General features: G+C 44.9%; 1 protein-coding gene across 13 annotated transcripts in view; it reads right to left on the reverse strand.

Moving 5' to 3' along the window:
* The window catches only part of C9H19orf47 (chromosome 9 C19orf47 homolog), a 270,934-nt gene that overhangs the window by 69,887 nt on the left and 176,065 nt on the right, over positions 1-24,982 (reverse strand). For all 13 annotated transcript variants that reach the window (XM_085625356.1, XM_085625349.1, XM_085625351.1 and 10 more), the window contains 3 exons: positions 24,063-24,177; positions 22,151-22,235; positions 8,065-8,199 (listed from right to left, as the gene is read on the reverse strand). In XM_085625356.1, the coding sequence (XP_085481482.1) occupies positions 8,065-8,199; positions 22,151-22,235; positions 24,063-24,177 (335 nt within the window). The remainder of the gene's footprint in view (positions 1-8,064; positions 8,200-22,150; positions 22,236-24,062; positions 24,178-24,982) is intronic.

A 24,982-nucleotide genomic window follows, 5' to 3' on the forward strand; every position in this document is an offset into this window, starting at 1 on the left:
GCAAGTGCACGCGCCAGTGGGCTGAAGCGCTTCCCCAAAAGTGGATTGCATGGCAGCACGATGCACGTGATTGTGCGCGTGCTCGCCATGCAATCCACTTTTGGGAGCACTATTGGGAGCCCCTTACTAGAGTCTTGCATAGCGATTGCTACGAAAAAGCTAGGTGAGACCTAAAAAAATCAATGGGGCGGGGGCCTAAGACACAGAAAATCTCGGAGGCAACAAGAAGCAAAATAGTAACTGATGAAACCACCCCAGACAGTAACAGTGCGCAGGGTTTCTGCTTAAGGTCGGAAACTGACGGATCTGTTAGATTATCCTTGAGGACAAAGGAGGAAGACTTTTTGAAAAGACTAGAACCTATTGTATCGGTTTTAATTGACCCTGTATTACAAAAATTGTCAAGGTTAGAAGAAAAACTTAGTAATTTGGAGGGGCGATTTGCAAATTATGGCCCGATTCTTCAGGAGCCACACTTGGGTAGAGACTGACACAATGCTAAATCAGGGAGGGAGGTCGGAGGTAAACCAAACTGTCAATATTTCGGACACCGGTATAGCACATTGCAACAGTACTCAGGGTAGTTTCCATGGCATAACAGCCCATTCGATACACGTTTTACAACCGGAAAGAGGCCATGGGACAGTAGGCCCAGGCACTTCCCATGTACAAGCATTGTATACCCCTAATGAAGCATTAGCTACTACAGGGATGACCACACTGGCTAATAAGAGGAGCGATCTTAATCGACCAAACTCTCGAAGATCTAACATTAGATCCAACTTTAGATATAAACCGAATTCAAATGAGACCCTACACCTCCCGCCAGAAGCAACGCCCTACACTATAGTGCTGACAAATGTTCCTCCTTTGTCCCTTTGTGCCCATGAGCACTGGACAACAAAGCGTTGCACCTACTGAGTGCCAGAACCGGCCTAACAGATACTCTCTTCTCAGAATTCAAAATGGCAAGAAGAATTGGATGGGTCCATAATTCAAATAAACATCTGGCAGGTGACTGTGTGGTCTTAACTTTTAGATCCCCGTACCTGGTGCAGTCTATTCTTGGCACTGTGGGCAACCAACTTAGTATGACCCAGGGGATTAATATCGTACCATTGGGGTTCTTTTATAGACCAGCTAAGACCACGTGGAATAACTGCAGGTAGTGAATCATGCAAGCAACATGCAGCACAGGTTCAGGGTCCCAGTCAGTAATCGATTTGACATCTTTAACTACTTAGATGATATAGACAGACTAACTCAACCTAGATAACTCAACCTAGAAACATCAATTTTACAAACAAGCACGGCTTTGGTTGTTATAATACTGGAATACCACCTATAAAGGAACTCTCCCTTGATGACGGGATAAATCAAATGAATAACTTATCTAATGCCTGTCCCAATTGGGTGCAGAAATGAGATCTTGGGAGCTAGTAGTTTGATCTGCACAAAACCTACAAACTAACAAATATCCAGATGTAAATCAGTCATCGCTCATTATCCAAGAACCACCCCCAAATAACTATAGATCAATAGGGCCTTCAGTTAATGTTGATAGCACCATCTACACAACTTGCAAACTTGCATTTTAGAATATAGCAGGCTTACAGTCGAAGTTAACCAACCCTGCATGGTGTGATTTCATACCTAATTTTGACATGTTTTCAAGAAACAGGGGCGATTGATGCATTCCATGTAAATGAGTTTAAAACCTTCCACACCCCAGGTGTCGAGGTAGCATGCGGTAGGCCAAAGGGGGGCTCTATGCATATATATTTCAAACAGGTTAAATACTAACAAGATAGAGATGTTCAGTGAGCAGATTTACTGCCAACTGATAAAAATGTATTTGAATAGAAGTCATTGTGTTAACACATTTTTATAATAACATCCCAACGAAACAAACGGGGGAAGTCCTGGATAAAATGTTTAATGATCTGAAACGCGTATACAATGACTGTGCCAAGGATACATTTTTGATTTTGGGCGGGGATTTTAATTGTGTCCTGATACAGTTGGTAAACATTGTGGATTTATGAATGATGGGTCTAGTTACACACATTTGAGATATTAAAATTTAGGGGAACTGTTTAACAAGATGTTTTGCCTTGATTTAGAGTTTGTAAATGAAATATGCGTTACGCCTGTTCTGATGAGCCAGACCTTCAATGGTAGAGGCCTGCACTCTACCATAGATTATATATTAGCATCAAACATCTATGCAAATAGACTCCAATCATTTCATTCCCAAAGTAACTCTTAGTGACCACTTCCTATTAAGTGTGACTATATTGATGCCGATAAGATCGTCTGGTAAAAGAGAGGAAACCAATCAGGTCCTGCAAAATCCCCCTTTAAATAGGTTAAATGGTTATTCCTTGCGATGGGCGAAGGTGGACTCCGTGGATATTACTAAGCAAGTAAATACAAAGAGCAAATCATCGGTCGACATTTGCCAGAGCAAAACAGCTACTCCAGATTGTGTCCTCTTCCTTTCAGATAATCTCAGAAGCTGTAAGGGAGGCTCTATTCGTGCAGAGCAAAAATAAAAAGGAAAAATTATGGGTGGTTTGATTAGAAATGCAATTGCGGATACGCTAACCTGAAGAGCGAACTACATAAGGTCCCAAGAAATCCGGCTAATGTTAGGCAGGCTAGAGTTGCATATAGGTTAGCACTCAAAGATCGGAAAGCATCCCTACGAAACGAGGCATGGGAGTCCTTGCATGGGGCCTCCTTATCGAAAGACAACTCTGCTTTCTGGAGAACAGTGAAAGCCCCATATTTGACCCCTGGTGATGGCCCATTAATAGAAATAGCAATAACAGAAAAAGAATTGGTTGAGCACTTTGATATGGTGTATAATGGCAGGGCGAGGGAGGAGTTAGATAGTTATGACCACAGGGGAACCGCTTTGGTATCCATTTCTCAACACTCTGATCTCCATTTTAACCTGGAAGAAATCAACCGGGCAATCGATTTGAGCGTAGGTGGCAAGGCTCCTGGGCCTGACGGGGTCCCTGTAGATCTGTTAAAGTCGAATGTGTTACTATGGGACCACTATTAAGCCAGGTAATTAGAGCTAGTTCTGTTTCACCTTTCTTGACTACGTGGACTGAATCTATCATAGTGCCAATATTTAACGAGCATTTGCAATGCAATAGGTCTCGCATTTACGCGAGTTTGAGCTATTGACATTGCAAATGACAATGCCTTTTATTAACATAAATAAAAGGCAGTGTCATTTACAATGCCAATAGCTTAAACTCGTGTAAATGCGAGACCTATTGCATTGCAAATGCTTGTTCGATGTAGTGTTTCCGTGGGAGTATCAGGGGACAGCCCGGGTCATGGTCGAGCAAAGTTCATCCAGGGGAAGGAAACATTTTCTTTAAGGCGTTATTTCCCAGATGTCGATGGTCCGAAGCTGTCCCTTTCTGAGCTCCATAAATACTTGCTTCTGGCCAGGCATGACGAATGTGTGCAGGTTTTACAACGAGAACGGCCATTTATCCGATTAAAATACTGTTCAACAAGATTCAACCTCACCAAAACTATAAACAAATATGAAGCGTAGAAATGAAAAAAATATGATATTTCCAGTTTCCAGTCATTTGGATGTATGCGGTTCTGCAAAATGTAAAGGCTGTGAAGGGAGGTTAGTGTTTATTAAAATCCCATTTAAAAAAGAAAACTCACATTATAAGGAATAAAGTAACCCATAACTTTACATTAATGAGGGTTTTCCCGTCACCCCAGAATTCCATCACCGTATGTAGGCTCTCGACCTCTACATGATCATGGAGATCCTCTGGCTTGAAATATGTTTATGAAGTGCAGTATGGAGTACATGATCTCATATGCTGCATATTGCTAATACATACAGCAAGACAGTGATATACATGCGTACACGTACCACAGAAAGTACGCATTTCCTTTTACTGTTTCTTCACCTTTTGCATAAATACACTAGGTTACACCCTGCGAAGCAGTGTTAGATACACACACCGAGCAGCAGTGTGCGGCTATCTGTGATTCAATCAAATGTGCGTCAGGATGTATGCTTGGCCGAGCGCCGCACGGTACAGCACCAGTCTCATTTCACAGTGGAGAGAAGCAAATTGATTCTCTTTTCATGTGAATCTTTAAGAATCCTTTCGCGCCCCCTTGTGTTCCAAGTCGTTGGAATGTATACACGCATATACACAGCTCAGCAAGTGAAAATAAAACATAGAAACTAGATAGAGCCAGGTGAGGTTGATTTTGATATGCAGTAACATACCTGTCAACTCACACGGTGCTACCATGTGACATGATAGCTGCTCCCAACACACGGTCTCCTGATGAGGAGCGATATCACATGGTGACAGGGAGAATGAGCTGAAAACCTCTGCAAATAGTGGTTTTCCAGCTGGTTTTCCGAGGCTGTGAACTGTCGACGTCCATTATGGTGTGTGAAAACACCAGAGGACATGGCACCAGACTCGGCTAGTTTTTTTTTTTTCTTAGAGGAGGGGGCTTGGGTCGTGGTGGGGTTCAAAAACAAAGCAAACTATGAGTATCGTTTGAAACTCCCTGACTAAAGTAGGTTGCACATTTCGCATTATTGGTTGGGTTTATTCTTTTTGTAATTTTTGTATCACAGTAAGATTAATACAGCAGTAGCAGAAGTTCTTGAAGGTCCCGATGAAAGCCTGATTGCCACCTAATCATGAGGCTGAAACATGTAGACCCCTTGTTTTGGACTTAAGCAGTTATTCTTTAAAACTGCTCCTACACTGGTTTTTAACCTCATCACCTGGACAGTAATTATTGAAGTGTCTTTTCTGTCCCGTTAGATGATTTTAATATTTACACTCACTATACACTTACACTGCTCCCATTACCACCACATAGATAGTAGATAGCGACATCAAGGATTCAGGGCATAATAACAATATTTGAGTAGCACTCTATCTCGAATAAAATTTGGAAGGTATAGTTGCTAATGTATGATGCAGCCCTGACAAGCTGAAGGGTTCTGCATAGTTCAAAGAATCCCAAATGATGATGGTCGCTATTTCTGTGGCTGATGGGATTTATTCAATATAATGATGATGTTCACTTGCTTCTTCTTTATTTGAGTATTTAATTGAATTTCTTTTTGTACTCGTCATTACTTAGACCCTAGGTTGCGATATTGTTGTTTCATAGTTGGTATTAAGGGATTAGTAACCTGGTGGTCTTTAAATATTTTCCCTTGGAACCCCCCCCCCCCCTTTTTTGAAAAAATTCTTAAAATTTGGTTATTTACTGGGGTTCAAAAAACGCCATGAGAATCGTGCTTTGTGTCGTAGCTGAGGTTTCAAGGTGCCCTTATTTCTATCTAGGCTGGCACCCGTGAGGAAAGTGTAATAAATCTAAGAAGGGCAGATAAAATGGCGCCGCGACCTTTGCATGTAATTACCTGCATTATATCTTTTTTGTAATGCGACAGCACGTCTCGAGGCCGGCGAAGGTTAGAAAACGCTTTCGTTTCTACTCCCTTGGAATATCTTAAATATGCATTATGAAACGTGTTGGGGGCTTTTTATCCAAATTTAGAGGTCGAATCCTGAGCTTGAAGCACACTTTCAATGGCATCAGGGCACCAGTCCTAAAACAAGCTCTCCACTGAAAGTGAAACCGAACACGCTGACACGATAATAAACAAACCCGGCGGAGTGTGGCGCACGCGCTTGGCGGGGGAGCACATTCCAGGCGGGGGAACGGACCCTATGAAGTGCAATGCCAAAGCGGATTGCATGGCGGCACGATGCGCGTGATTGTGCGCGTGCTAGCCATGCAATCCGCTTTTGGGAGCACTTTGAAATGCCCCTTTACAATAGTCTCGTCTTGCGATCGCTTACGCGATAGCAAGGCGAGACCTAAAAAGGGGGACCGCCAGGACCCGGAAAAACTACAGGCCAAAATCAATGTTGGACTCCGATAAAAGTGGCAGGCAGAGTTATCCTGGAGAGTCTATAAGACTGGGCCGAGGACAACAAGGTTATGTCCGATATCCAATATGGTTTACGCGAGGGCTTAGGGACAGTTGAACAGAGCCTTAATATGACCAATATATTATTATAGGAAAATACACACGAGCAAAACAGGGTAGATTGTTCCTAGCCTTCGTGGACCTTACCGCAGCGCTTGACTGCGTTATGAATGACAGCTTGTGGGAGATCCTTGAGGGTGGACATAAATATAATTCATTTTCTGCGACGGTTATTTATAGATACAAGGGCAGAGTACGATACAGTACCACTGGGGAGTGCTCTGCTCAGTTTTCGATTAGGACGGGGGTTAGGCAAGGTTGCGTGCTCGCCCCCCTTCGTTTTTAATCTTTATATTATTGGCCTTGACAAGGCACTGTTAAACGACTGTCAAGATCTGCCCCAAATAGCTGGTCATCCAATACCTGCGCTTCTATATGCAGATGACGCAGTTCTGATGCCACGTACCCAAGATGGGCTCCAAAAGGTGTTAAACTCCTTGGTAGCCTTTATGTGTCACCTTGGCCTTAGAGTAAACACTGCAAAAAACCTTTATAATGTGGTGTGGCCACGGTAGCTATAAATGCATGAATATGTATATACACGGACAGAAGATTGTTTTTACAAAATGTTTTTCATACCTTGGTATACTTTTCTCAGAGAATGACCGTTGGGCTCGAGCAGTCCATGCAAAGAAAGTAGGGTTTTTAAAGTCTACGGGCGCTCTCCTAAATTTTTTCAAGTAAGTTAGGCAGGAGGCCACCTGTTGAACTTATCCAGATATAAAAGGCAAAATGCATTGCAACTGTGATCTATGGGGCTGGGATATGGGGTTTTGTAGATGTGTATTCTTTGCAAACTGTGGAAAATACATTTTTACGTTACATTTTAGCTGTATCAAGTTGTACATCCTCGTTTGCCTGTCATTCTAAATAGGGTATACCGTACATAGCTGATCTTGGAGCCCATTCTTTTATGGCACAGGTTTTGGGTATCGTCAAAAACGGTACTTGATCAGGCCATTTTAACGGATAGCCTAACACTGGAGGGAGCCCTATCAATTTCCTGGCTAAAGTATGTGAGAGATTTAATGCGCGACCTTGGCCATCCAGAATATTGTACAGATTCTAGTACTATGAGGCTTACGAGGAAAGAGCAACAAAATTTTTTTTTAAAAAAGAGAGTGTCTTTCGCTATTGGATACTTGTAGATCAACTCAAGAGATCATAAAGCCTACCGTGCCGTACAACCAAATGATTTTAACAACCCTCAGTATTTAACCCTATCTGACAATGGTCCTATGACCGGCTTTTATTAAAAAGGTTTATATTTGGCACCTTTCATAAATTGGTAAGCTTCCCTAAAATGAACAATTGGGATAGAGTTTTGCAACTGTGTCTTTGTGATTATCAGATAGACCAATCCACCATGCAGGTGGTTTTATTTTGTAAATTTTATAATGAATTCAGAAAGATGTGGATCATACAAATTCTGAAATCTATGGGGAAATCAGACAATGTCGCCCAGTGTTCATTGTATTACAGTACCTGGAAAATGAATATATAATATGAAGGGCTGCTATGTTTTTAAAGAAGGTTGTCAGTCATAGGAAAAGCATTGTAACAATCATGCATGTGTAATGAGAAAGTTTTTTTATGGATTAATTTTCAATTGATTGTGTGAATTTGTTTTAAACTTTAACTGTTTAATGATTTCATATGTTCCTGTTTTTAAGTAATTTTATGGTTGTGTGATACATCCATCGAATAAAGCTGGTCTTTGACTAATGGAAAACGGATGGCAATTGCCTCTTTCAATTACCATCCATAACGCTGATAACTAGAAAGGCGCAGCCCCTCCACCCAGCGCCAGAAACCACTGATGGAGGGTTGGAGGGTTCAAGGGTGAAGTGGAAGAGTTAGAAATGTTCACTACTATACTTGAGAATAAAAGGTGCAATATATTTTTAATGGTAACTGAAAAAAAACTGTTCACTGCATATTGATTGTTCAGCAGCTCTCTCCACATCAAACTACAGTACCTGCTTTGGCGTTCTTCACTGCTGCTTTATTGGAGACGGTAACAGAAATTTTTGACGTGCTGGTGTCGGGTCGCCGGATGGGGGTGCCAGGTGGAGACTCTCGGCTCAAGCTGTTAGCTATCATTCTAGTTGCAGCTGGACAGAAAAGAGAAGATCACTTACAATGTCCCACTACAGCATACCTCAGACTTGTAGAAGGGCAGCAATAACGGAGCAGAATGTTAAATGAAGTGCAGTTTTGTACATTAAAAACATTTTGCTACCTTACCAAGCCTCTGCACCTTTTATGTACTGAAATGCTTACTAAATGGTCATGGTAGCTGCCCCAAGAGAAAAACTAGAAATACAATTTACACCCCAGAGCATACAAAGGCGAACATATAAATGTAAAGGAGAACTAGTTAGCCTGAACTTGCATTGTCTATATCACTTGTCCTTGCCCTCTAGCTAATTTGATTTCAGAGACCAAATGTATAAGAACACTGCCTTTGTATGCAATTCTGCACAGTTAGTCACGTACCCCAGCTTCTAATAACTCCAGGATGCTTTCTCCACTTCTGAACCAGATCTCGGGAGTACCCTTCTCTCATGTACTCATGACATAAGGGCTCACTAATGGTCCCTTTTGCAGAACCACTTATTCACACCTTCAGCATAGAGCACAAATAGTTCTGTTGCTAGAAGGAAATCCATTCATGAAGACCACAAACATCTATTGCTATGCAGAGTGTTTCAATCACTGCAAATTCTATTAAAAGGCAGAACGAATAGTTTCTTACCCGTCGGTGTAATTTTGCAGCTTGAAGAATTTTCTGGATTCAGTATGCTGTGCATTATTCTGCCATCTAGTGGTTGGGTCAGGAATTGTATTTTCCCTTTTTAGGTCTCGCCTAGCGACGCAGCGCTTGCGCTGCTCGTTATGCGAGATCTATTGTCGTCGACTTGGGTTCGGAAGGGGGACAGGAGATGTGCACTTTCCCAGACAGCCGATGTGCATGCTCACGGCGTCATTCAGCTTGCGCCTGGAAAGCCGATGTGCACACTCACGGCACGTCTTTCAGCTTGCGCCTGGCGAATGCTTTTTTTTTTTTAAATTGCATTTTACTTGCGCCTCCAAGACCAGCTCCGCCGGCCCGACCAAGCCCCCCACCAAGAGGAAATGTGGGTACTGTAAGTGGGTGCCCAGAAAGCGGCGTTGAGCCGGCCGCGGGGCAGGCAGCACCAGCGGGGGCGACCAGCACAAAATGAGCAGCGTCGGCAGCTGCAGCAGCGGCCGGGCCAGCCCCCTAGTAAGCCCGCTGGCCCCCGCTACCTACCTGCACCTGGGCCGCTCCCTGGAGGAGATCTGGGAGGCGGCCAACCCACGCCTGCCGGCCAGTTTCCCCCCACATCCACGTGCGGGACGTGTCGTGTGAGACCAGCCTGGCGGCTGCACGGCGCCGTACACACCACATCCTGCGGGTCAACCTGGAGCCCGTAGACTGCCTCTAGCGCCGCGAATGGCTGTTTACACACCTGAACACCACTTTACTGACTATCCTCGGACCCCCCTACCCCATGGCCCCGGCATCCAAAGACAGCCCTCCTGCCAACCGTAAACCCCGACCTCACTGATCTGTATCGGTAGGGTTGACTTTTGCACTAAATGTACCGCCATCCCAGCACTACTTTTTAGTCCTGCTGATTCGCTGTCTTCCTGGGTCAAGGCGATCACTCGCCCCGCGCTCTGATGGTGACGAAATTAAAGCTAGATGTGAATGGCTGAGGTTGAAGCTCGTGGACACTTTTTTTTGTACAGCTGGGCCCATGTGAACTTTTTGTATCTAAGAACAATGTTACTTTTTAGGAGAGCGTGTGGGAATAGTCTGTTAGAACAATGAGGAATCCAACATGGCATTTAGTCTCGCTTCGGAGTTCCAGCTCAATGGAGTGTGTTGTAACGTTTGCGTGTATCCCCGTATCCTCCCTGAATCTTGGGGATGGGGGTCACATTTACACGTTGGATAACACCCACAACTTTCAGCGGGTACATCACGCAGAAAGGGTTGATAGAGACCGTACCCATTGGACCAATCAGGCTCGCTGGAATGTATAGACTTTGGTGCTAAGTACTCATGCTGGGCTGAAATGGTCCCCCGGACTCGTTCCTCGTGGATTTGTGATACAAGTGCCTTTCAACGTTGCTATTTTTTTTAATAATCTTTTTTTTTTATGAGCGCCACATTACAGCACCTGTAATGCTTGCATGCCAAGAACACCCCTCCCACCTCCCAAACAGGATCGAGTCAAACATCAACCAGCAGCGATGCCGTGGCTGGTTTCACTTTCTTTGTTCTCTATTTTCGAGCTCCTCCCCCAATCAGTCATGGGGCTCCAGCAAAGCCAGGAACGGAGAAGGCAGGTTATGCTGCAGCCTGCCTCGGAGCATGGGACACTGGTCTTTGCCTGCTCCTTGCAGCTGACCCGGCTGTGGGCTTATGTGTCTTGCCGATTTAAGTTCTTGTGCTGCCACCCTCGGGTGGAGTACAGAGGCGCTCTATGACGAGGCTTATCCATGTGGGTTCTCACAACACACAGACGTAGGAACTCACTACCTCCGGATGGTTCCACCTCAGCTCCTCCTTCGGCAGAAGCAGGAACCAGGGGCTGGATCGGGCTTCTCTGCAGGCTGCAGCGACTCTCCTCCTGTTAGGCTCCGTGGAGCAGACAGGCGCTCGGTGAGTGCCCGACCCGGAGCTGGGTGCACTGACTGCCAAGGAGCCCTTGCACCCCAAGAAATAGACTTGCGCATCTGGGCACCAAGGAGCCTCTGTACCCCGAAAGTTACACCTCAGCAATAAGTCCCTGTAACTTACAGACAGGCACGCCGTCACCAAGAACAACAGGTAAGGCTCGCCCGAGTAAGGATTTGTGCTTATTTTAAGTCCTAAAAACGGTTACTTTACTGTGTCTTAAACTACAACACCTTTAGCAGGAAGGCAGCTATGTGCCTTACAGCGAGGTCATGCTTTGTGGCACTGATAAAGTAATTAACACCCGGATCATATCTACTTACTTTCTGTAACCGATCTCTGTATACTATCAGCATGTGGTCTCAGAGCTGGAATAGAATGGGGGTGCTGCAGGTACACTGGGGTGCTGGATATAATGGAATGGCGGGTTGGCCTAAGTTTGAAAGGAGGTGCATTGGAAAAGCAGCGTGTTGTCGTAGAGCTGCAGGTGCACTAGGGGAGCTGTACGTGGTGGAATGGCAGGGGTGGTGAAGTTAGGAAGGAGGTGCCTCAAAAGAGCAGCGTGTTGTCTCAGAGCTGCAGGTACACTGGGGGAGCTCTGATTGAATGGCAGAGTGGGGTAAGTTAGGAATGAGGTGCATTGGAGAAGCAGCGTGTGGTCTCAGAGCTATAGGTAGACTGGGGGAAGCTGTATTTCCATCTAGGTGGAATGGAGGGGGTGGTGTAAGTCAGGAATGAGGTGCATTGGAAGAGCAGCGTATGGGTTCACAGCTGCAGGTACAGCAGGGGTGAACATTTTGGAAGGAGGTGCATTAGAAGAACAGTGTGTGGTGTCAGAGCTGGAATCAAATGGAGGGCTGCAGTCCAGGATTGAGATGCACTGGGAGAGCTGCGTGTGGGTCTTTGTGGCATGGCTGGCGCAGATCAGGATTCAGTCACACTGGCAGAGCTGTAGATTAGCCTCACAAGTACAATAACGAGGCTCGGGATTGAGGGGCACTGGCAGAGCACACAGTGGGTCTTCAGCACTAGGATAGTACGGTGTTCTTGTTTCATTACTGGAATTGTAGGAGTGTTTAAACAGTGGACTCAGGTGCTCGTTCCAGTACAAGAATAATAGGGTAAGATCGAGGCGCACTGGCGGAGCTCTACGTCTCTCTCTCCTGCAATGGTATTGAGCTACTGGCATTGTAAATAACAAACCTTTTATCTATGTGTTGGTTTTGAAAACAGATAAATAAAAGGCATTGCCATTTACAATGCCTTTTACAATGGCAATAGCTTAAAACTTTGCAAATGTGAGGCCTATTGCATTGCAAATGCTTGTTTTTGTTGGTGGGAGTCGACGACGTGGTACCATTTGGTGCCCTTCGGTGATGTAGACGGACTTCCTCCGGAAGCCCCACCTTTGGTAACCATCTTCTGCTTCTTTTTTATTTTGTCTCCATTCTTCCTACTTATGGTTCACTTCCTTGGCGGAGGAGGGTGGGTTAGCTAGTGAATCTAGAAAATTCTGCAACGTGCAAAAATACACCAGCGTGAATCTTTTGTGGATTCACTATGCTGTGCATAGACTTTGTAGGGGTTTGCTAGTCTTGTGGTGGCTGGGTGGAAGATGAACTTTGGTTTGTAAATAGATGCTGTAAGACCCTCTGTCCTACTTGTGCTTCCTTGTTCATTTGAATGTCCACACAGAAATGTTTATTGAATGTGTGCACCGAAGACTATGTTGCAGCCATGCAAATATCTTGAATTGGAGTGTTAGCAAGAAAAGCAATTGTTGCTGTTTTTGGAAGTTGAATGCGCCCGCGTCATTCCTGTAAAGTTTGTCCTGCTTGCTTGTGGCACAGTAGTATGGCTTGTGCTATCCATCTTGCGATTGTGTTTTTGGTTACTGGTCTTCCCAGAAAACTTTTTGCAAAGGATACAAATAACTTTGTTTTCCCGTATTCTTTAGTTTTTTCCATGTAATACATGACTGCTCTCCATTCGTCAAGTGTGTGTAAAGCTCTTTCCGCTTTGTCCTTTGGATTTTGAAGGAAACTTAGTATCTGTATACTCTGATTCATGTGGAATTTTGATACCACCTTTGGCATGATTTGTGGATCTGTCCTCATGACAATTCTGTTACTATGTATTTGAAAGTAGGGTTCCTGTAGTATAATTCTCTTAGTTCGCTAACTCTACATAGTGATGTTATTGCCACTAAAAATGCAGTTTATTGTAAGCATTTGCAGTTTTGCTTTGCGCAGGGGTTCGAAAGGTGCCTTCATTAATTGTGCTAGAAAAAGGTTTAGATGCTATGAGAATCATTGTCATCCTGCTGATTCTGCATTTGCTGATTACTTTGTTCAGTAATGGTGTTGGGGGAAAAGCATAGGCAAATATCCCTGACCAGTCTATCCATAGCGCATTCCCCAGGGACTGGTTGCAGGGTCGCCTGGATGCAAAGTTTTGGCATTTTGCATTCTGGGGTGTTGCAAATAGGTCTTTCTTTGGAGTTCCCCTTTTTGTGAAAAGAAATTGCACTTCTGTTTGGTTCAGTTCCCACTCGTGGGATGCTGCGGTTTGATGGGATGCTGCGGTTTGATTGCTCAGCCTGTCTGCTTCTAGATTGTCCTTCCCTCTGCACCCAAGAACACTTTCGTGTGTTGCGGTTCTATTGATGACATCTGCTCGTGTATGGAGAATCCCAGCTGAACTAGTGTCTCCATCACTTGCTGTATATGCTCTTTGCAAAGGCTGTATGAATTTGCTCTTACTAACCAGTCATCTAAGTAGGGGTAAGCATGAATTCCTTGCCTTCTGAGATGTGCTGCTACAGCTGCCAGGCACTTTGTGAACACCCACGATACCGATTTCAGACTGAAAGCCAGTACCTTGAACTGGTAGTGCTGTTTGTTTATGACAAATCTTAAGAAACGTTTGCGTCTTCTGTTTATTGGGTTGTGTAAATACGCATCCTTTAAGTTTATTGTTGCCAGGTAATCTCTGTTTTGCAACTGGGGTAACACTTCTTGTAGTGTAGTCATTTTGAATCTTTGCGTTTTTACAAACCGGTTTAGAAACCGTAGGTCTAATATTGGCCGTAATGTTCTATCCACTTTTTGAATTAGGAAGTATGTTGAATATACTCTGTTCTTTTCTCTGTGTGGTACATGTTCTATTGCATGTTTTCTCTGAAGTTCCTTCACCTCTTCGACCAGGTGCGATAGTTCTTATTTTGAATGTGTCCTTGGTCTTGCTCTCCTGTGCGGAGGTAGTTTCGCTAGTTCTATACGGTAACCGTACTGTATTAGGTTTAGAATCCACTTGTCTGTGGTTATTTCGTTCCGCCTTTCTTGAAAAAGTTTTAGTCTGCCTCCTACTGGAGTGGTATGTAGGAGGAACCGTAAATGTGTGTCCATTTGTTCTGTTAACTGCTTGTTTTTGTTTGTATGTACTGTCACTGTTGGTCTTTGTGAGATTACCTCTGTGTGAGTGCAGTCACTTGTTGAGGTCTGATGTCCACCCCTATGTGTCTGACCTCTGGCACGGGAGCACCCTCGAAAGGATCCTCTTCCTTGATATTGCCAGCTTTGTTGCGGTCACTGTTGTGTGTTCTGGTTCCCGGCTTGGTATGTTTGCTGGTAACCTTGGTGTGAGCTAGTAGGTTGTTGCATACCTCTTCTCTCTGGCCTCCTAGATGGTGTGCCTCTACGCACACCTCTGAACTGCAGGGCTCTCATGGATCTTGCAGTTTCGTAGTCCTTTTTTAGCCATTTTAGGTTTTCATCAACCACCGTTCCAAACAATTGCGCGCCATTGAATGGAGAATAAATGATGTTGCTCTGCACTTCTGGCATGAAACCTGAGATTCTGAGCTACGCGTTTCTCCTTTCCGTTATGCCAATCATCAGCTGTCTGCTAAATGTTTCAGCAGCATCAAGGGCAGATTTTAAACATGAGTTTGCAATGTTTTTGCCTTCTTCCACCAGGCGGCTTGCTCTTTTTTGGAATTGTTCTGGTAGATTATGCAATAGTTCCCTTACCTCTTCCCAGTGCGCGTACGCATGCCTGTTGAGCAATGCATTGGAATTTGCAATGCGCCACTGGTTTGCTGCACTTCTCTCCATCTTTCTACCTACGAGGTCCATCCTCTTACTTTCCTCGTCAGGATGTGGTCCCACTGTAGTAAGCACATTTGCCCTTTTCCTTGCTGTTGAGGCAATGACAGAGTCAGCTGGCACTGATTCCCTGATGTATAACCTCTTCAGTGCCCATGACGAGATAGTCTCGTCATGGAGCACGGCTGCGCTGTGCCCATGACGAGACTATCTCGTTATGAACCCCGCCTGCTAATGCAATGCCCGGCACAGGGCGGGGAAAGGGCGGGGCACTGAAGGGGTTAAAGGGTCTTTAGAGGAGTATTTATATTTTTTCTCTGATCTTGGTGTGATAGCCTTGCCAACAGCAAGGTCTCTTTCCCCTGGTCTAATAAACTAGGCAGCATTGGTAGGAATTGGTGTGAGAAAGTGGCTCTGTATATACTGTTCCTTAATAGGTACAGGGTGTACAGAGTCCACAGACCCCAAGGGTTTAACAGAGGTTAAAGTTAGATATAACCTTACTCTCCAAAGTGGTAGCCTGGTCGAGCAGTAAGGCAGTATCAGAGGACAGTGTAAAGCATTTGTTGTACACACTCAGTCAGCAAATAGTTCCACAAACTCAATAACTGAACTCTAGGCCAATGGTTTGTATATAAAAAATATATGCTTGTTTTATTTTAGAACCAACACTTGGAATTAAAATATAATTTCTCGACAGGAGAGGTTTCATAGGAATACTTTTGTATATGCAATAGACTTTTTAGTAAACAGTTACAAGTAGTTGCAGTAGGCAACTCTATTTCTAAACACAATACATTGAGCTCAATGATAAATTCAAGTCATATGCAACAGATTACTTTTTAGATTACTTTTGTAATTCCAGGCCTGAATCCTAGATCCAGTCCTGGGTCAGTTCTCAGAATCAGCTGTTAAAAGTCGACTTTGGTACTGTAATGATTTTTAACTAAGATTTAGCTATTTCAAAAGTTAGCACTTAGAAAATATTTCAGAGCAAACAATCAATGATTCCCTATGGAAGAAAATGTAGGTTACAGGTACAGTAGGTTATCGTTACTTTTGTAATCCAGTACTGGGTGCCTAGACTCAGCACTGGGACCTTTATCTAAAACAGGTAAGTAATTACGTTTTCAGATGTTATACGATTTTTGAAGAATATTTAGAAATTGCAGAAATCAACACTTAGAAGAAATTTCACAGAAAAACAGTCAATGGTTTCCTATGGAAGAAAAAGGAGTTAGAGGTACGTATAGTTGTGGGTACTTTTCAGAGTCAGTGCTGGGCACCAAGATCCAGCACTGGGAGCTCACATAAGAGCAGGTGAGTAAATTCGTTTTTGATACTCGGCTGATTTTTGGTGAATATTTTGAGTTTTGAAAAGTCCACACTTAGAAGAATTTCCAAGAAAAAGCCAGTCAATGTTACCCTATGAGAAAAATGAAGTTAGCGGTTTAAGGGTAAGTACTCGACTGGCAGAGTTGAAGTTCTGGGCATAGACTCAGGGGTCCCCCAGTGTCAGGTAGGTACAATTAGTTCACCCTCAGCGGTTTCAGGACGGCCGGGTGCAGAGCGAGTTAGGCCCAATGTTATCCTATGAGGGATAGGGGGGCCTGGGTTGGTGGCTGCTGTCGGACAAGCCACGCGGATGTGGGAGCTGGGCTCCTGGTCACTTACTCAGGGCAAGTGGGGAAGTAGGTTAGAGTAGAGTTTTCACTGCCAGGGCCACTCGGGCGGCTGGGTGCAGGGTGCTTTTGAGCCGTCGGGCGCTCAATTGATTTCTATGGGAAATCTCCGGTTTGGAAAAAGACTGCAGGCTCGGGGACGAGGACTCTTCAGGTGCCACCACCACTTCGAGAGGTAAGTTGGGTAGTTGGAGGATAGGTAGGTACCCCGGGATTGGACACAGAGGGCCGTGGGGCGCCAGGTGCAGGGGTGCCTTTTGGTGTCGGGAAATCTTACCCTCTGATGATCGCGGTTGGGGTGGCACTCTGTTCTGAGGCTGCAGGCTTCGTCAAGAATGTCGAGGGGGGTCCTTGGGTGCCGGACTCGGGGTCACAGTCGCCTTGGGGTCGACCTCGTGGGTTTAGTTCACTCCGGCACAGGCCAGGCGTGGCGGGTGCAGAGTGGGCTGGGATCGCGGTTCCGGGCTGCTGCCAGGGGTGAAAGGTAGGTTCTGAGTAGAGCCTCTACTCATGGGAGTCCCAGGGGATCAGAGTTCAAAGGTAGCCAGGTCCTCCAGGGTTTCTGAGGTTGCTGGCCACAAGAGATGCCGGGTTTGGAGCAGGTTCGAGGTTGACAGGCCGGTAGGGCTGGGGCCAAAGCAGTTGGTGTCTCCCTCTCCTTCGCAGCTGCAGGGCAGGTCTTCTTTTCTTCTCGCTCTTCTTGTAGTTTCGGAATCTGGGGAAGGAAGGTTCAGGGTGCCCCTAAATACTAGATTTAGGGGCGTTACAGGTAGGTGAAGGCCAGGGACCAACGGGTCCTTGTCCTGGGGTGGGTACACCCCCTATCCTGCCCCTCTCCTGTGGGAGGGGGGGCAGTAGCCTAATCCTGATAGGGTAGGGCCTCCCATCTTCAAGATGGCGAGAGCCCGGAGATGTGCTTCACCTCGCCTCCCCCACCTGAGGGGTGGGGTGGGCAGGCTGGCACATCCCCTGTCCTTGTATGGGGTTTCCGGCCAAGCTTCCCGCCAGAGTGGGGGGTTGCAGTGGCCTGGGGAAACTCCTAGAGGCAGCAGGCCTTTGAAGCTTCCCTTTGCTCATCCTGGGGGAGGAGATCTATCACCTCACCCAGGATGTGCATTGTTGCAGGCCCGGGAGAGCAGGGGCTCTCCCACCCAGGGGTCCAGCAACATGTCTGCTGTGTGGCAGCCAGGGCAGCCTCAGAGCAGACGTGGATTGTAGGTTAGTTGTAAGGGGGCATCTCTAAGATGCCCTCTGGGGTGCTTGGTACATTAAATCTCACACTGGCATCAGTGTGGGTTTAATGTGCTGAGAAGTTTGATACCAAACTTCCAAGTCTTTAGTGTTGCCATTATGGTGCTGTGGAGCTCGTGTTTGATGAGCTCTCAGCACCATGTACTCTTAAATGGCAGCACTGCACTTACAGTGCCCGGGAATGGACCTGGGTACTGTAGGGGCACAGGGCTCCTGCTCCTGTGCCCACACCATGGGCATAAGGCACCCAGCCAGAGGGGTGACTGACATGCCTTGGCAGTGTGGGTGTTGGGCATGGCACACAGATGTGTGCCATGTCGACTCTTCATTCTGTCCTGCACCCAGACACTTAGCCTGCAAAGGCAGTGTGTGTGGGTGTGTGTGTGTGTGTGTGTGTAAGGGTACAGGGCCCCTAAGGGTGGCACAATGTGTGCTGCAGCCCTTAGGGGTCTTCCCTGGTCACAAGGCCCTGGGTACCTAGGGTACCATTTACTAGGGGCTGACATGTGGCCAGGGTTTGCCAATTTGGAGTTTGTGTGTTTTAAGGAAGGAACATAGACCCTGGGCACCTGATTGGCAGGAGTCCAGGGTACACTCAGTCAAAGTTCATTCAGCAATTTAGCAAAAAGTGGGGGCATACCATGCAAGAAAGAGGGCACTTTCTCACAATTGTTTCCTAGATTGTGAAGGCATCAAAGTCTCCAATAAAAAAAAAGAAGGATTGAGGTTTTTCTTCCTCTAGCTGAACCCCATATGTTTTGGTAGCCTTCTTTATCGCCTGGTTATACATGCCAACATCATCTGGGGAAGATGGCCTCGAAGGATATGATTTTACAGACTCTTTGGGCGATTCGGCGTAGAGGTCTTGCCACTGGAACTCTTGAGTCTCCGAGTTCGATGATTCCGCGCATGCTCGTTAGTCTTGTTCGACATCTTCCCCGAAGAAGTAAGAACCTTCCTCCTCCTCTTCGATTATTTCTGGGGTTCTTGGTGGTATTGTTTCTTCGGCAACCCCTTGGGTTTCGGTTTCTCTTGTTTTTGGCAGTATCTTGAATTGCTTCAAGCTTTTGTCCAAGTCCTTTTGCTTTGAAGGAATTCGCCATTCTTTCCCCCAAGTCTTTTCTGCGTTGAAGGATATTCGCCATTTCGGCTTCGAGCCTTCTTCTCTTTTTCTCAATCTCAGCCTTGTGTGTTCCTGCGCCTAGATTGTCCGCTTTCCATTTTTCGACTGACGCCGCCGAAGCGGTCATCGAGGTTTGCTTCGGTCTCTTTTTCGGCGTCTTGGTTTTTTCGAGGACCTTTGTCGCTCCGGAGTCCTTATCCAAGGATCCTAAGGTCTGTTTTTGGATGCAGCTACGGTCGCCGAATGCTTCGACTCAGAGGATCCTTTTTGTGTTTTTGAGTCCGATTTTCGAGACTCTTCTGGTTTTTTCGAGGTCGAAGACTCTTACCTCCTTCAAAGTCTTCCTCTCGACTTCTACGACCAAAACTTCTGTTTCCTGGTCACCTTCAGGTCCTTCGGCGATGTGGTCTTTCTCCTCACTGGAAAGGCCCAGGTCTCGCAGCGATGGCAGTGGTCCTTGGCTCTGCATGTTGTAATTGGTTCGTCACTGACTTTCTCTTACCCTCAACGTCTTCGGGGTGAAGACAGAGCAAGTGTTACAGTCGTCGCTTCGATGGTCCAGCGGCAGGCACAGGTTACAGACTGGGTGCTGATCCTTTCAAGCGTATTTGTGGTGGCAGTCCTTATAAAACATGAATGGCCTTTTGTCCATTACAGCGCCCAGGAAGCCCCCTGCATGCGCATTATCCGGTCGTCGGCGAAGTTCTAGGTTTCTTCTCTTCATTGAGCTGCGGTCGTCGTAGAATTAAAGATGGAGATGGAAGACTCTTCGCTACCGGTTTTTCCCCAACGATTCTTCTCGGTTTTTCCACGATTCTTATCTCTAATCTCAGGAGCTTCTCTATATCGATCCAGACCCAACGGCGGAAAACAGAATCTGAAGCTGGCTACCAAAGGTGGGGCTTCCTGAGGATGTCAGTAGTCGTCGTCACAGCAGGGCACCAAATGGTACTACGTCATCGACACCCACCAACAACAAGCATTGGCATAGCCAATAGGTCTCGCTTTTGGGACCTTATAAGTGTTTAGCCATGCAACAGTTGCATAACTAAATACTTAAAAGGTCCCAAAAGCGAGACCTATTGGCTATGCCAATGCTTGTTTTTTGCTTAGCATTTTCTGGTTTATTTTTCAGGGCTTGGGTTGGTGCCTAGGGAACTGTCGAACAGAGAAATAGCGATTTGTCGAAGATGGCAAGGCACCGTGTTTTTAGAGGGAAACTGGGATTATAACTCTGGCCTCTTTGTTTCATAGTCTGTAGGTTACGAGTCAGTCACTGGGCCATATTTTTTCTCTATGAATCTAATCTTGACTATTCATCGACCACAAACCGATTTTTTCCACAAATGTTAACAGGTCTTTTTAATGCTCGATTCAGGAGTGCTAATTAATATTCCTGAAATGTGCAGACATGGGGTCGTTCTAGGCAGGATTTGCACTAATCTGCAGGTGTTACTTAGATCTCTGAAGTTTGCGCACAACCCAACGAGCTGTCCTCACAGAATTGTCCTACTATTGAACTCTAAAGGTGAAGTATTCCCTTGTAATGTTTTACATTGTGGTGGAACGTTCTGATCAGTGAACAATGAAGATTCCATGCTCACTACGAGACAACTTCTTCAAGAGAATACATTCAATGTAGCGCCTGTGTTTGTCTGGTGTGAGTAACACTAGAACCGCGCTGTCGTCAGTCTGTTAACACCTTGCAGGCTTTGAGTTCCACTTCCTGTTTTCTCACAGCCCTCATGGGAGCGTCTGCTGAGGCCACTGGGCAAATACAACGACCGCCGCCAGTCATTCAGAGCAGTGTGTGTACAGGGGAGTGATAAACGGCTTTGTGAAGTGCAAACTCCTTTGATGCCATCTTCGTTGCCACTGGGAGCAAGCTGTGCCTTTTGTCAAAATGTCTGTTTATCCAGGGTCACTGCGGTGCCCTTTCCAGGTGTTATCACGCCGATAAGAGCCGTTCCTCTGACTGCACGGCTGTTTCTTTCCATTTGACAGCGATGACGCATTCACCTTTAAGCATCTCCTCGCCACCCAGGCGCCTTGTAGCCCCTCCGTCAAGGTGCCTGATCCTAGAATCAAGGGGTTGAAGGTAGTTAGTTGATAGACGACAGTTGTCAATGGCGATGGAGCATTCATGTCTGATCGCTAATGATTCCAAATAAAATTCATACTGATGAGTCATTCTAACAAGCATTGGCCGCACGCGCGCCTCGCGCTTAAAGTTAAAAAAAAAAAAAAACGACAAGCCCGGCGGAGCATGGCGCGCGCGCTTGGAGGCGGGGGAGCACATTCCAGGCGGGGGAGCTGACCTTTGAAGTGCTCCCAAAAAGCGGATTGCATGGCGGCACGATGCGCGTGATTGTGTGCGTGCTAGCCATGCAATCCGCTTTTTGGGAGCACTTTTAAAACCCCCTTACAATAGTCCCGCTTTGCGATCGCATGCGCGATAGCAAGGCGAGACCGAAAAAGAGGGAAAATACTACAATTCTGGACCCAACCACTAGATTGTGGAATAATGCACAGTATAGTGAATCCAGAACAGATTCACGCTGCAAAACATTGTTATCCTTGTGCACTGCATCACAAGAGCCCCACTTTTTCCAGTCAACCAAATATCAAGCAGGCAAGTAGTGAACCTACTCTTTTCACTATATTTTAACCAATAACCCGACTCGTATTTTATTTAATGCTGTTACATTGGATAGGCTCTAATAAATGAAATCAAGACCAATAACCAAGAAAATTTGGAAAACAGACCAGGTCAGTAATTTTTTTTTTAGCAGATTGCACCCATTTTGTTACATTTGCCAATAGAACTCTAAATTAAATGTGTTTCTATAAATAATAATTGATAAATATTTCTTGTATAACCATCTTTACATTTGTTTTTTTAAATAAATCCATTAGGACTGGATTCGGACCTGGGTATGAGATGCAAGCCTTTTAAACAGGTTTGATCAACATCTCCATCCATGCCATTTTATACTTAATGTGAAGTGAGAGCCATCCTCACTAAACCTATACAAGATCATCATCCTTGAAAATCCAGCCTCGGATCTGAATTGTCCATTGCAAAATAAATGGACTAAGAAAAGGGATCAAAGTTGTCCCAACAACAAAGATAGGCCCTGGAGAGTAAGTATCCTTAAAAATCATGAATACAAAATGAAAATCATCACTTACGACTGTGAGCACTTCTGCGCAGATCACACTGCATACTGTTCTGATGGCTCGGTGAGACAGACTCCGTGACCGCTTTACACACATCCTGAAAGAAAATCATACAAATTTACGGTTCAGCAAACAAGAAATGATAAGAGGCTTACAATTTGGACTCGTACGATACCAAACTAAAATGTGTGGCGGGATCCCCACATGACAGAAAATCCAAACTCTGCTGAGCGAGACGAATGTCTAGGAATGTGTATTTTCTAACATAGGGACGTAATGCATTGGGCAAAAATATTCACTGAGAACCTAGATATCAGTCGTGTCAGACCACAACTGGAGAGATTCTCTCAGAGTCAGACACACCCAAAACAAGCATTGGCATAGCCAAAAGGTCTCGCCTTTGGGACCTTCTAAGTGTTTAGCCATGCAACAGTTGCATAACTAAATACTTATAAGGTCCCAAAAGCGAGACCTATTGGCTATGCAAAGCGGCCGCGAAAGTGATCGCAATCGCGATCACATCAAAGCGGCTGCGAAAGTGAAAGTAATCGCGGTAAAGCGCGGCGCGCACGCCTGTAGCTCTAGGCTGGCCTGGTAGCACTTTTTGGAGCCCTCTCAATAAGTCTCGCCAGACCTGCGCATGCGCTGGGTCAGGCGAGGCCTAAAAAATGGCATCGGAGACAGGACCCTCTTTGTAAGTATAACTAAAGAGTAGCTATTTCTGACTAACAAACAGATAAAAGGACACGAAAATTCTTTAATTTATAACAAGTAAACAGTGAACGGATCCAACCCTAATAATTAACTTAGACTGTAGACGTTGAATACAAGAAGCATTACTTTTGAAGACTAAGATCTGTTACTACAACTCTTTCTGTGCAACTGTACAGTTCATTGAAGGAGGAAATTAACTTTAATCGCCTTATAATAGCTGCTAGAGTTCCTTAAACAAGCCTTCATTCCTGTCCCCTCTCAAAAACTAGGTGCTCTGCAACAGCCTACGTCACATGAATACTCTACGGAGGAACAATAAATTTCAGCAGGAAGTACTTCAACCATGGCACAATGTAGTTAATCAAATAAAAAGCAAGAAAGTTGTTAAGTCCTGAAGTAATAGACAACAAAATCAAGGAAAGGAATATGCATTTAAACTTCACCAGTCGCACCCTCTTAAAATCCACCCAGTGCTTAATTTGAGCCGGTGCTCAGCCCTTTGTCAGCACTGGAACTTACGAGTCTGCCACATGGCGGCACGGTTTGTCTAATTTAGAGATGAGCACAACATTTGTTTATTAATCCAATGTACATTAAAAAGACTAAAACCTGCCAATCCAAACCATTCTTATAGCTTTGGGACCCTGGAACACACACAAAGAAATTTAATAACACATCCCCCTTATCACCAAGTCTGCTGGCTCAATGATGCTCATGCATCTTCTTATAATTAGTCTTCACGTTTAATGACTACTGTGCCCCATATTCCTTATGTCTCTCTCCAACTACAAATCAAAGTATTCATCACCTCAATATTTTTGGACTACCAGTGTCCAACTCTGTTTTAGACCTTCATTGCACACGAAAGAAAAGTCTTTTCCCTAGAGATATGAGATGAGACACCTCGCTCTGTACCTTAAAACAGAGCCTAAAACTGCACTTTCCAAAATACATCGTTTTCCAGGACTCTCATGCTGGGCAACAAATCTGTAAGCTGAGAAGAACAAAGGCTTCCTCAACTGTTGTTGTAATGTGGTAATATCTACATGTCATGGTTTATACTTGATCCGTAAGCACAAAAGGCTGAAAAGCTATAAGTTAATCTCAATATTAAACTGGGCTTAAAAAAGGCATGCTAACACTTCAACAACATGTTATTATTGCCTACCTCCCAACCACAACTTAGGGATGCAGGTTAAAACATCGTTACCTGTCTGTACACGATCTTGGCGTGCTTCAAAATAGCGATGATGTCTCCAACTATCGTGATGCCCAGTTCATTCATGATTTCCTTATCTAAATCCATCAACATATTCTTCTGAATCCTTCAGAAAAAAACAAAAACAACTTGTTTATCGAAGTACAACATTGTCACAGAGGATTGACAGCACTTGATGGCGTGGAGACTATAATGGTCACTTCATATACACTGTTCAAAGCAACATAGTATACAATAAAGCTACATCAAATAGTACTTACTATAGTTCAAAGTAAGTCAATAATTCAAATGGAAGAATGGTATCGGTACAGCTGCCAAAAGCATTAACTGTCAGACTACATTGTTATTTTTCGACTTACCAAATAACCATGACGCTGAGCCACATTTTGTTATTTTAGTCCACTTAAAAACTTAAACCAAGTGGTCCATAAGTGGTTTAATTACTCCCAAGGAAACAAAATAACTAAATAAAGACCAATACGCAACATGATTTTATTCAACTATAAACTTCTGCAGAAGTGATGTGCATCATACAGTTCTGCTCTAAGGAACTTGGGTTTCTGCAGCTAGGTTACGATAAAAATAAGAGGCGGAAATCGGAGGATTCTGAACGTTAAAAAAAAAAAAGAAACTCACAAATAAAGAAATGTTAATTTGGATAAATGTAAAAATCCGGAAACACTGATGCAGGTGCCTGCAAAGTGGGTCCCCACATACCCATCTGCAGATGTTCACAGAAAGGACTGCATCAGTGACTTTGGAATCCGATGTTACTGTTCACTATCTACCAAGAAATGGCCTAAAACAACCCACTCTGACAACTAGAGGGTAGCCTATTGCATGGATATACTGTATAACCGGGAAAGGATGATCTTTGACTCCTCCCTTCAAATCTTCAGCTTTAATAACAC

Source organism: Triturus cristatus, chromosome 9 (assembly GCF_964204655.1).
Source record: "Triturus cristatus chromosome 9, aTriCri1.1, whole genome shotgun sequence".
NCBI classification, from domain to species: Eukaryota; Metazoa; Chordata; class Amphibia; order Caudata; family Salamandridae; genus Triturus; species Triturus cristatus.